General features: G+C 41.9%; 1 protein-coding gene across 3 annotated transcripts in view; it reads right to left on the bottom strand.

The window, feature by feature from the left end:
- TENT4B (terminal nucleotidyltransferase 4B) overlaps positions 1-13,357 on the bottom strand; it is an 81,583-nt gene that overhangs the window by 15,634 nt on the left and 52,592 nt on the right. For all 3 annotated transcript variants that reach the window (XM_016929804.3, XM_016929805.3, XM_009430762.5), the window contains 3 exons: positions 4,768-4,891; positions 1,946-1,992; positions 14-134 (listed from right to left, as the gene is read on the bottom strand). In XM_016929804.3, coding sequence (XP_016785293.2) covers positions 14-134; positions 1,946-1,992; positions 4,768-4,891 — 292 coding nt within the window. The remainder of the gene's footprint in view (positions 1-13; positions 135-1,945; positions 1,993-4,767; positions 4,892-13,357) is intronic.

The following is a 13,357-nucleotide window of genomic DNA, read 5'->3' as shown; positions in this document are numbered from 1 at the left end:
CTGCAGAACTTACAGTTGCTTTGTCTAAAACTTTCACCGAATCCTCATCTGCGACTTTGTGTTTCCGAAGAGCTTCTTCCAGAGTCCAGAGGGGTAGGTTCTCCCACTTCCCAAACACCACTAGGTCGATGTCACTGAACACAGAATACATATACAAGAGGGTCGGAAGAAGTTGGAAACTTGTTTTAACTGACACTCATGCTTATAGACTTCATTAGTACAATTAAAACCTATTTCCCACCCTGGCCAACGAAGACTAAATGTGTTGGTGATAATGGTTTTGTGGAGAAGGGAAATAGTAGTTGTTGATTTTAACAAACTCCTCCTCCCAGTCATTTCACAGAATTCAGGCCTCAGGAAATAGGGTGATTTTGAAAGAAGTAAAACCTCAAAGAAAAAAAAACAAAAAGCACTTCACGTATTTTCTTTAATAAACGCTTGTGGTACTAGACGTAATGATTTTCCTATCTGGATGAGATTAATTGCGACTCAGAAATATTATGAAGTGCTTTAAGCTGGATGCAGAACAGGTATCCAGCATGCTACCATTTGTGTTAATATACACACATGTCCTTTTATATGCACAGATATCTCTGAAAGGATATGTGAGAAACTGGTAAAAGCGGCTGTTCCAAGGAGAACCACGGGGCAGAGGTGGGACTGAGACTTTTCCCTGTATTGATTTTTGTGCCTTTTCCAAATGTGAACTATGTGAATGTACTACCTATTCATAAAATTTAATTAAATTTTTTAAGAAAGAGTGATTTTTCATGTTTTACTGATGCTGACAACCTAAATAAGAAATATTAACTCGAAGTTGAGTATTTTATGACTTTTGCAGGCCAAGGGCATCTATGAGAAGAACGGAAATTGCCAGGGTCCATCCACTTCAGCACACTTTATTAAGTTGGGGTAAAGTATACCAAATCAAGCTCAAATGGAAAAACATGATGCTGACTTTATTCTGGAGAGATTAAAATTTAAGGTAATAATAATAATAACCATGATGGAATGTTCAAACAATTTCAATTCTTAGAGAGCAAGTATTCACCCTTTGGAGAAACATTATCATTTCCCAAAAGAGAGCCTCCAAGGCTGTGCGTCACAAGAGGTCTCATTTGAGAAGACTGAAACTGAACAACAGTCCTGAAAGGCCAAGATCTTTCTCAGAGAAGAGATCTGTACCCTGAATTTCTGGATCAGGATGCTGGAGCCATAACTAGTAGAATGAGTTCTTAATTTGAAAGCGAGAGTGAGTGTAAGAGTGAGTGAGCAAGACAGCGGGAACTCACATTCAAGAGGATATATAATCAGACATTTTATCATGATACTACATTAACATCTGTGTCAGTGGGTTAAGTTATGGGACTGAGCAATACTCTGCCAGGCAGTCAATTTCTAAAATTAGTAACTAATTGATTCCATTGCAACATGATCCCTTTTCCATCTCTCTGTACCATCTATGTCTTGGTAAGATGATGTGAAGTGATATTCTACTTCAAGGTAAATCAAATTAAATGCTGGTAAATCCTTTATTTATTTACTTACTTATTTTTTGAGACAGAGTCTTGCTCTGTCGCCCAGGCTGGAGTGCAGTGGCGCGATCTCGGCTCACTGCAACCTTCACCTCCCGGGTTCAAGCAATTCTCCTGCCTCAGCCTCCTGAGTAGCTGGGATTACAGGTGCGCACCGCTACGCCTGGCTAATTCTTGTATTTCTAGTAGAGATGGGGTTTTACCATGTTGGCCAGGCTGGTCTTGAACTCCTGACCTCAAATGATCCGCCCTCCTTGGCCTCCCAAAATGCTAGGATTACAGGCATGAGCCACCATGCCCAGCCCCATTTTGTTTTATAAATTTGTTTTGTTTCTACTCCTTACAAATTTGACAGCCAAAATGAATACACTCTAAGAAAAGTCCTTTGAAAGATTCATGAGTGTACTAACCTAGTAGGTAAATAAAGTCCAGTTTTAAAACTTCCAAATATCTGGACCTGAAACAGAAAAAGAAGTTGTTATTATATTGAGTTATCAGAAGTTGTTATTATATTGAGTCACCAAGATATGGAGAAATGTCAGTTTTTGCTACCCTCTACTGGTACTTTTTGGTATGACAAGAGCATTTTTTTCTAACCCCAAGCTTCATGAAGCGGGGATTCTGTTTCACAAGCAGACATTCTGAATATAATTTAAACTTATCTGGTTCAATATGAAACACATAGACCAAAATACAGTTGTCCCTTGGTATCGGCAGGAGATTGGTTCCAGTCCCACCATGCCAAAATCTGAAGATGCTCGAGTCCCTGCTATAAAATGGTAGAGTATTTGCATATAACCTATGCTAGTCCTCCCATGTACTTTACATCATCTTTAGATTACTTATAATACCTATAATACCAAGTAAGATGTAAATGCTATCTAAATAGTTGTTATACTGTATTTTTAAAATAATTTGTATTGTTTTTATTGGTACATTGTTATTTTTATAGTTTTTTCTGAATATTTTCAATCCACTGTTGGTTTAATATGGAGGTGTGGTACCTGTGGATACAGAAAGCCAACCACAGGAAACTTTCAGAAGCAGTTCAGATCACTAATGTTCCCTCATTATCCAGAGACACAATCACAAATCCTTCATTTTTGTTCTCTAAGCAGGAGTCTTCGAATAGATTACTAAATTGGGATCAGACTACTTTAACTGTAGGGCAAGTGAGGGCCTTTAGGTCAATTCCACAAAGAACATCAGGTAACATCATGCTGTGGCATAAAACTGGGATGCATTCCATCTCAACCCATGGAGAACGGTGGAACTCAGGCAGAAATATGTATGCAGGTAATTGTAATAAAAAAAGGATAGGCCGGGCACAGTGGCTCACGCCTGTAATCCCAGCACTTTGGGAGGCCAAGGCAGGTGGGTCACCTGAGGTCCGGAGTTCAAGACCAGCCTGGCCAACATGATGAAATCCCATCTCTACTAAAATTACAAAAATCAGCCAGGTGTGGTGACGGGCGCCTGAATCCCAGCTACTTGGGAGGCTGAGACAGGAAAATTTCTTGAACCTGGGAGGCAGAGGCTGCAGTGAGCTGAGATCATGTCACTGCACTCCAGCCTGGGCGACAGAGCGAGACTCCATCTCGGGGGAAAAAAATGATAAACAGTGAAACCAGTTCAACCTCTGAGGCGAGATGGACCTGGGAACCTAGCCACAAGCTCATGTTCCTCATCTGTAGGTAGACAGATGATGGCTGCCTGGCTGGCTGGAGAGAAAGAGAGAGAGATAGATAATCAACCTCCACCTAAGAAAGATAAGGGTTAAGTTAGATCACGGCTTCTCAACATTGGCATTTGGGGGTGGATAATTCTTTGTTGTAAGGGCCTATACTGTTCATCATAGAATGGCTGATGGCATCCATGGCCTCTACCCACTAGGTACTAGCAGTGCGTACCCAGTCAGGACAATCAAAAATGTCTTGGACATTGCCAAATGCCCCCTGGAGAACAAAATAACCACTAGCTGAGAACCACTGATTTGGATCACATAGGAGAAAGAATGCGATGTATGGTCATTGCTCATAAAACATTAGTACCCTTGCCTTTTCCCTTTACCTACAGTGTCATATACATACTGTCATATACTTGCAAGTTTTACATACAATGAAACTTCTTTGTTTTGCCAATTGGAAAAAAACCTTCCCTAGCTTCCCACCACCACCCAGGACAGTGCCTGAAGAAAAGCTACAAACACAAAGTAATGGATTTTATTAGTATTATTTTGCGTACTTCTTTGCATACACAAAATTGTAGAACAGGCCCTCAAAGTGCCCTAAAAAGTGACGTATTAACTTAGTACCAGTAACAGGCCAAGTGTGGTGGCTCACACCTGTAGTCCTAGCACTTTGGGAGGCCAAGGCGGGCACATTGCTTGAACCCAGGAGTTCAAGACCAACCTGGGCAACATAGTGAGACTCAGTCTCTACAAAAAAATACAAAAATTAGCTAAGTGTGGTGGCGTGCACCTGCAGTCCCAGCTACTCGGGATGCTGAGGTGGATCACCTGAGCCCAGGAAATCGAGGCTGCAGTAAGTCGTGATCGCACTATTGCACTCCAGCCTCAGCAACAGAGTGAGACCTCATCTCAAAAACAAAAAACAAAAGACTTGGTACCAGTAACAAAAACGACAAATAAGCCAAGAAGAAATCCTGAGTAATCATTTTGTTCACTGACTGGGAGCTGTCTAAAAGGCAATTAGCTGGTCTGAGAGAGATGAAAAATGGCAATTTCAGGAAAGAAATAAGAAAAGACTTATGCGTGCATTAGCCAAAGGAAATGAACTTCAAGTGACAAAAGTTCTTACTTGACATTTTCATTCAGCTGTAAACAATTATATAATGTTTACCCTGGCAGGCTGGAACTAAGTAGTAATGAGATTTTGATATATCATATCCAATAACAGACCACTACAACAATGAGGTTTGATTTGTCTTTCTTCTCCTTACACTAGTAATTTCTAAGGATAGCTTGCCTTTAGTAGTTGCTATTAGCACTACAAAAAAAAAAAGTTGTTAGTCATCCAATCCAATGAAAATAGTTAGGAAGCCTCAATTCTAAAGACTGCAGAAAATTGTTTGCCTTTAAAATTTAATTAGACCACAACTCTACAGAGCACTTCTACTTGCATGTGAGGACTAGCATGAGATACCAGCAGATAGGCTTCTAGCCCGTGGACAAGGACTGTCCGAAGCATAGGCTACCCAAGAAGGGACTCACGTCAGCGCTGGGCCAGAGCTCCTTAATTACACTCTCGATCCTGTTCACCACCTCCATCCGCATCTTCTCCTCCTCAGGTCTTGGAGACATGTATTCATAAAAATCACTGATTTCTTCATGCAGACTGAAGAAAAAAACAGAAAAGTTAATATGAACAGGGCCAATCTAATGAGAAATCACTATCTTAAATAATCTTATCTAATTAAGTCTTATAATTCAGCTGATGACTACCTTAATTTTAATGTTATAACTCAAGATAAGCTAAAAGGGGAATGTACAAAATTTAATCAAAAAACCCAAAATAATTAAATAATGAGAAATTTCCTGTGCAAAACACTTGCTGGGGTGCTGGTGATTTAAATAAAATAAAATAAGCATACGGGCTGGCCTCTGCCTTTCCACTTCTGATCTAATAGACACAAGATACTGAACCCAGGTGACACAGGCAAGTTTCCTGGCAGTAGGGACTGACCCTCTTATCTCTTGGGGATCCATTCCTCACAGTAGCAAACAGTACATCTTTCATAATGTTTGCTCAGTGAATTAAGTGTCAAATGAACAAATCAGGCAGTGAACAACAGCAAAGTCTTGAAAAGAATGGCTGGCAAAGGCTCCATGAAGGAGCTGAAGACTTCCAGAGCCTGCGAGGTACAGGGCAATCAGCCAGCTACAAGGGCTGTGGCAGGCAGAGTGGGAGAAGCATCTGTAGAGGAAAGCAGGCCCCAGCAGAGGGCAGGCTCTGAATGACTGGCTAAGAGGTTCAAGCTTTCCCCCTGTGGCAACAGATAGCTATTTAAATGTTTCTGAGAGGGACCAAAAGAGACTGACTTCAAAAATGCAGCATTTTAAGAAGATTAAACTGGCAACTATGGAAACAATGGACCAGCAAAGAGACTAGACTGGATGCAGGGAAAAGTCATGAATCACTGAGCTGCAAAAGGATTGGATGAAGGCCTAGAGGATGGTGGAAGGAAAGGAATGGGCTCCAGAAACAAAACACACACACATACCCACACCCTGTGGATAGGCGCAGCGCCTGACTATCATGGTGGTGGGGGGCTAAGGATGCCTTCAAGGGCTGAAGCCTGAGGGACTGGGGGAAAACTACTGGTCTGGAAGAAAGGACAAACTCACTGGGCTGAGCAATGACTTGAACATAGTCAGGACGGGGGACAGAGAGAAAAGCAGCATTCCTTTCTAAGTTGGTGAGGCTGTGAAGAGCTATGGCTGGGAAGGGAAAGTGAAGTGGTCAGCTCGCCTTCCCCAGAGCACTGACCACCCACGAGGACTGAGCCACAGAGGTAAGCACAGGGACTCTACCAACTGGGATAGACCAGAAGGCTCGGAGCAACAGGTGCAAAGTGCCTTAGGGGAAGGAGGGGCAGGGGGTTTGGCCTGGGGCACAGCAGTGGTAAGGAAGGGCAGCCACAGCTTAACAGAGCCTTGAAGGAGGAGCATGTCTGCAACTGCGTGGCAACTTCAGGGTCCAGAGCAGGAAGCTGGAAAAACTGGCAGGCCAAAATTTGTTTTAGGGAAGGAAAAAAAAGTGTCTACATCCCAATCCCCAAAGACTATAACTTTTGCTACAAGAAACCTTAGAAAGTGAAAATGTGACTGATTAAGCAATCCATAGTTCCTCCTTCTGATTTTTTATTTTTAGCCTAAGAGTCAAAAACCTTGAGTTCTAGACTCAGGTTCTGCCTGAGGGCAGCTGTGTTCCCTCTGACAGGTGACTGGCACTCTCAGGCTTCAGTGTGTCAGGTACAGCACACAGCTGGTAAGCAGGAGCCTTTTCAGGCCTTCAGTTTCAAAACCTGGGCCTTTCGTAGAGGATGATTTACAACAGCGTTCGGCCTGTTTGCTATGCAATATGTCATAAAAAGTGGATCTTAAAACTCCAGAGAGGTCTGTAGGTGAATCCAGAAGATATCCCAGTGGGGACGTTTTCCTTGCTATGCCTCTGGGTACCTCAGGACCTTCAACTTCCGTTTCGAAGTTTTGTTTTGATTTTAGTTTCCCAGGTTTGATTATGTTCTCTAAGGTTATCTAAACCCTTCTGCTTCTTGAAGACAGCAGCTGAATGGGAATAGCTGTTAGGAAGCTTATGCTTTGCTGTGCTCTTCTGCACAGGTTGGCTGGCAAAGATGAGGGCCATGAATAAACGACAGAACAAATGGACTGCTTCTTATCTCATTGCGTAGTCTGCTGTGAGTGATGAGAGTTTATCTGTAGTTCTAAAACAGATCCATAGAAAAACTGCATTTTAACCAATGGGGGGGAAAAATCTCCTAAATGTGACTGCATCTACTCTCAAGGCCCCCTTACGAATTTTCTAATTCAAATAAACGCAAAAAATATTTAGCACAACTGCCAGTCAATCTGAAGTCATAAGAAACTTATTAAGAATTCATTCTCTGGCCAGGCGCAGTGGCTCACGCCTGTAATCCCAGCACTTTGGGAGGCTGAGGCAGGCAGATCGCCTGAGGCCAGGAGTTGGAGACCATCTGGCCAACACGCAAAACCCCATCTCTACTAAAAATATAAAAATTAGCTGGGTGTGGTGGCGCATGCCTGTAATTCCAGCTCCTCGGGAGGATGAGGCACAAAAATCACTTCAACTTGGGAGGTGGAGGCTGCAGTGAGCTGACACCGTGCCACTGCAATCCAGCCTGGGCAATGGAGTGAGACTTTGTCTCAAAAAAAAAAAAAGAAGAATTCATTCTCTAAACACTACCAAGTGCCTATGTTCAAGGCACTAGGAGAAAACTGGCTCATAAAACATGATCCTTGCCCTGGGTCACTTCCATCTAACAATGAAAAGGAACACTTATTTAAAGCAGTTTTGTAGTGTGTGCAATGCATATGTTCTGTACTATTCTGCCACAGGCAGCTTCCAGATGAATGATTCAGAGCTTTCCAATGATCACAGCTGCCCAGGATGGACTGGGTCACCTTGTAGGTTAGTAAGGTTCCTGTTACTACCAGCATAAAGAAACCAGATGACCATGAGGCAAACAAAGGTCCAATAAAAGGGCTTTCTGAACTTGGTAAAAAGTTGGAAAAGATTCTAAAATTCACTTTCAGTGCTGCAATTCTAGGGTTCTAACTAGCACATTAATTTGGGGGGAATTATTATAGATTTATAAGACAGGCTCTGAAGACTACCCTCAACAATCAATAGCCCATGGCACCACCTTCCTATTTTAGAAAAAATGGTTCCACAGGTTATTGTATTTTGATTGATGCATATTTGCCACACTGGAAGGGGAAAAGAGGAATACAGAAAAAGAGGAGGGCTATTATTAAAGCAAAGCCACACTTGCAAAGTCAGAAGAGGAAATCCAATCTCGGGTCTGCCAGGCTCAGTTTCTCATCCACACCAGGCACAAGCATCACCATCTCACCTATATGTAACTAGCTACGTGTGAAATACTCAGAGAACAACCAGATAAAATATCTTGGAATACTGAGGAAATAAACTTCAAGTACAGATTTTAAAATAATTCTAACAGGCTCTATCCTCAGGACTGAGTAATTTTACTGGCACAGTGCCTTGCATATTCAGGCACTTAAAATACCCTGGCGAGCTGGAAGTCCGTTTGTAGAGTGTGCACTGTAAGTCTGGCTCTCATTTGAGTGGCAGAGTGGACCACCTGAGGAATTTTGTAGGCTTGCTTTCACATGGTAATATAATTTTATGTCTCTGAAAGCATCCAAGTACACAGAGAAAACTTCAGTTTCTCCCATGTTTGGATCAAAATTTAATATGATTTATGAGTAGGTATTGCTGGATGACACATGCCCATTGTTACAGTTTCTCATATGAAATTATAAAATACATCATACTGAACTAAGAATGATGAAAAAAAAGTATAGAATACAACTCTTCCGTGATCTGAACCTGTATGTAACCAAAATACAGTGCCCTCTCTAGGATATCAATGTTTTTATGTTAAAAGGAAAAGTGGCTCGGGCACAGTGGCTCACGCCTGTAACCCTAGCATTTTGTGAGGCTGAGGCGGGTGGATCGCTTGAGTCCAGGAGTTCGAGACCAGCCTGGATGACATAGTGAAACCCCATCTCTACAAAAATACAAAAAAATTAGCCAGGCATGATGGTGCACGCCTGTAATCCCAGCTACTCAAGAGGCTAAGGTGGGAGAATCGCTTGAGCCCGGAAGACAAAACTTGCAGTGGGCTGAGATTGTGCCTCTGTTCTCCAGCCTAGGCAACAGAGCAAGACTCCGTCTCAAAAAAATAAAAAAATTTTTAAAAAGGGAAAAGTGAACAAGATCCCTGTTCACAAAGGAAAAGTCATATAAAAGCAATATGATAAAATGAGCACCACTATACAATGGGAAAGGATGCCAAAAAAAAAAAAAAAAGAGAGAGAGAGAGAGCAAGAGAAACAAAATTAATTTGCTGGGGTAAAATTTACATTAAAATCTCAAAATTAATAACAGAACATTTAATATGACAAGGAGGTGTCCAAAAAACAGATTCCATATTTAAAAAATAAAACTCACAGGTAATTTAGGTTAAAAAAAAAAAAACAAACTTCTGTTCTGAGGAAAGATCTGCTACAGAAAAGGAATCCAGCCTATCAAAATTATGTGAATTTTATAATGCTTGTCATGGGGTGGGAGGTTCAAGATCTTTGGCTGGAAAAGGAAGAACCATTTCTCATCCTTCAGCTGGACCACCCTGGGCACACTGTGAGTTGCTTAGTAGCTTCTGCATTCTCAAAACCAAAGGCAAGGTGGAAAGCTCCCTTGTGCCTTCTAGGCCAAGGGAGGCAGATGACCCACGGCCAGCCCCTCTGCTCAGCACCGTCCCCTGCGGCTCATCCATGTTTCTGTTCAGGGATGACACTGATTCCCAAGAGATAACCTGCCCAGACACAGCATGTCTGAGCCCACCTCCACATCAAGGTCCAGCTTTCCCAGTTCCATAACTGAAGTCAGACCTGTTTAATTACCAAATTCATCCCTTACATGAAGGAACTGACAAAGTTCTATTCGATAACTGTCAATAACAGGACATCCCTCCACCAAAAAAACTGTCAATGACAGGACATGCCCCCACCAAAAAAAAAAAAAAAAACATACATATATATTTATCTCTTAAGGTTCATGATATCCAATTTTGAAACAATATATTGAAAAGGCATTCATATGCATGTGGGGAAGTATAAATTACTACAATCTCTCCTGAGGTCATTCTACTAACAAATGATAATGTTTATACAAATAATTTTTAAAATTTCCCTTCTTTCCATCCTCCAGAAATATCTTCATGAGGGAACAAGGATATCTGTATAAGGATGCTCATCACAGGATTAATTAGGATACTAAAAAATTTAGAAATGATATCAATGTCCATCAACAGGATCCAATTAAATAACAATAGAAGCACCCATAAAGCACTTTCCCTTTATAGCCAATAACCTCTTAAAAAAATAAAGTAAAGCTATATAAGCTGATAAAGTTGTCAAATATGTTAAGTTGTAAAGAAAAAGCATAAAAAATGTGTTCAGCAGAATCTCTTTTGTGTGCGTTAGACATGTGCAGGGGCAGAAGCAGTGGCTCACACCTGTAATCCCAGCACTTTGGGAGGCTGAGGCGGGTAGATCACTTGATGTCAGGAGTTTCAGACCAGCCTGGCCAACATGGCGAAACCCCATCTCTACTAAAAATACAAAAATTAGCTGGGTGTGGTGGCAGGCGCCTGTAATTCCAGCTACTCGGGAGGCTGAGGCATGAGAATCACTTGAACCCGGGAGGCAGAGATCACAGCAAGCTGAGATCATGCCACTGCACTCCAGCCTGGATAACAGAGCAAGACTCTGTCTCAAAAAAAAAAAAAAAAAAAAAAAAAAGACATGTAAACACATACACACAGAGGCAGACACACAAAATGTTCCTATTTGCATTGCAAGTTTTCTGGAAGGAGAACTGTTAACAGATATTACCTTAGGGACAGGGACTTTTGCCCAGTGGAGGGCACAGGCAGGAGAGTTAGGAAGACTTTAACTTTTTTTTTTTGTATCTTTCTGTACTATTATAATTTTTTTAAAAAAATCAGCATGTATTTGTCCACTTTTGAAACAGAGATTATTGTCTGCTTGATGAGATTATAGTCCAGGAGATTTGTTGTCACCTTTATATTTTCCCATGTGAAAAATATGGTTGTGAGTATGCATGTTCCACCCACTAACCAGCCCTCTGCCCGCCCCACACAGAACAGGGTCTATATACGATACTGTTAACAGTGATCACATCTGAAGAGGGACTGGGGGGGTCATTTTAAGAAAAATGCATACATGTTAATTACCACTGTATATTTTTAAAACAAGAACTTCATCATAAAAAAATTCATTAAAGAAAACACAAAGCAGAAACACTTAAATTACTCTAATAATCTAGCCTTGCAGACACACTTCGAAAGAGGGTGATATGGGCCGGTTGTGGAAGGAGCTCAGTGGTCAGCCTGTGGGCAATACTGACAGCTGGGGACACAGAAGACCTCCAAACCCAGGAATGCAGTGACAGCACACACCAGTACATTTTGCAAAGTTTCTGCATGCCCAGTGCAGTGTGTGTGGTGAGTTTCTGCTAGTGTCTGGCCCATCCTTTCTGGGATTATTTATATACTCAAACGCGTTGCAAGGCAAATTTCTGGAAGAATACACAAAAACTGCTAGCAGGACTTTCCTCTGGGGTGGAGTAGAGGTCTGAATTTGCATGATTTTGTACTGTTTGATTTTCTTCAAGCCTGCCTAGACACCAAGAGAAGCGAGTGACTCAAGGCCCTGGGGTGATGGCAGGGCAATCTGGGTGACATCTTCAGGAGACTGCAGATGGATCTTTACCAAGAAACTCATGCACACATCCAGCCTCCTCCTATACTTGCAGCTACCAGCTAGACATCCCTACAAAGATGTCACCTCGAACTAAACAAGTCCAAAACACAACTGCTTGTCATTCTCTTAAACCTATTCCTACTCCTGTGTTTTCTTCCCTGAGTTACTGTTTCCTTGAGTGGAAACTTCAGTCTTCCTTGGTTCACCTTTCTTCATCTACGGAGCCAAGAGGTTTCCAAATCCTTGTTCCCAAAACCAAAAAACACTTCCAAATCAGACCCTGCCCCTCCACCTTCCCTGACCGTGCTCTGAGTTCAAGTCTTTTTCTCTCTCAGTAGAACACTATGGCAGCCTCCAAACTGGTCTCCCTACTATGAGACTCTCCCTTTTCTAGGCCATTGCTGCATGATTACTGAAGTCCCCTTCCTTAGCCTATCTGTGTTACTTCCAACCTCCTTATGGTAACACTGCCTACCTTTCTAGCCTCACTCCCAAGAGCTTCCGAGCCCTCTTCTACGACAGCCCCACAGAACTGGACCGGGGCATGCCTTGCCTTTTCAAGAATCACCCTCTCACTCAGCTCAAATATTAGCTCCTCTGTAAAATTCCCAGAGGCAGAATGACTTCAGAGCCTCCTGGGGGCTCCTGGAGCATGGCAGACCAGGCCTACCCGTGGCAGAGCAGTCAGGCTTACAGGCCTCCCTATTCAGACTCAACTCTTCCTGCTTCGGGCTCTGTGTGCCCAGATGCAGGACTCAACACAGAGAAGCACCTCCTTAGGGAGGGACCTTCTGTTCACAGGGGGACATCTACCCACCCCAATGTCCACAGAGTCTCAAAAGGGACATGATGTTCCTTAAAATGAGCTCCGAACCAGAATCCAAGAAAATGGATGCTCACAGTGTGGCTGAGAACTGACAAAACCAGAAGGAGGACAATTTGACCCAAGAACTATAGATGTCCGCTGTCCTTAAAGAAGGCAATTACACCTTTCAGAATGTAGGCAAAGGAAGTCTGCATGTGCACAGAGATAGGTCGATAAGAAAATATTCACAATGAACATGTAATTTTCTTTAAAAAGCCAAGGTTTACAAGTGGAATGCCTAATGGCTTTCAATTTTAAAGTTTACACAACGTGCCTACCTTCTACAGTACTGATAACAATACAAGGTCACTTGAAAAAGGCCATGCCTAAATAGGAAGTTCTCCAGTTCCAAAGTAGAAAGACAAAAAGTCCTCTCTCTCCTCTATTTGTGGACAAGAAACTTATTCCCTCCCCTAAATAATTTGTACCATCTCCCAAGATTTAAAAAAAACAAGAGAGAAAATACAGATGATGACATACAGATTTAAATACAGAAATAAAGATTTAAAAGGAAAAAGACCATATATCTTACTTTTATGAATGCTGCAGGCATTTACAACAGTGAATCATGGCTAAGGAATGCCATATTTGCTATGGCAACCCTTCCTTGGTTAGGACATGAGAGTAAAAGTACAGGGAATGGATACTGGTCTATGTGTCCTAAATTACAGTTTTCATTTTTTTCTTCTTTTAAGAGGTACTCGTGCCTGCTTTCCTAGAAATTAGAGCATTCCTTTTAAATGCCACTGCCAGTTGCACTCAATTTCTGGACTACAGTTTTTTAGGCCAATGTTTCAGAAGGATGGTTTTTCAGTTGATTTCCTCTTGGTCCCTTCCCACTTTGCTGCTATGAAAAGAGATAAT

Source organism: Pan troglodytes, chromosome 18, assembly GCF_028858775.2.
Source record: "Pan troglodytes isolate AG18354 chromosome 18, NHGRI_mPanTro3-v2.0_pri, whole genome shotgun sequence".
NCBI classification, from domain to species: domain Eukaryota; kingdom Metazoa; phylum Chordata; class Mammalia; order Primates; family Hominidae; genus Pan; species Pan troglodytes.
Note: the sequence above shows the minus strand (reverse complement) of the source record. Positions and strands in the feature narration are given on the sequence as shown.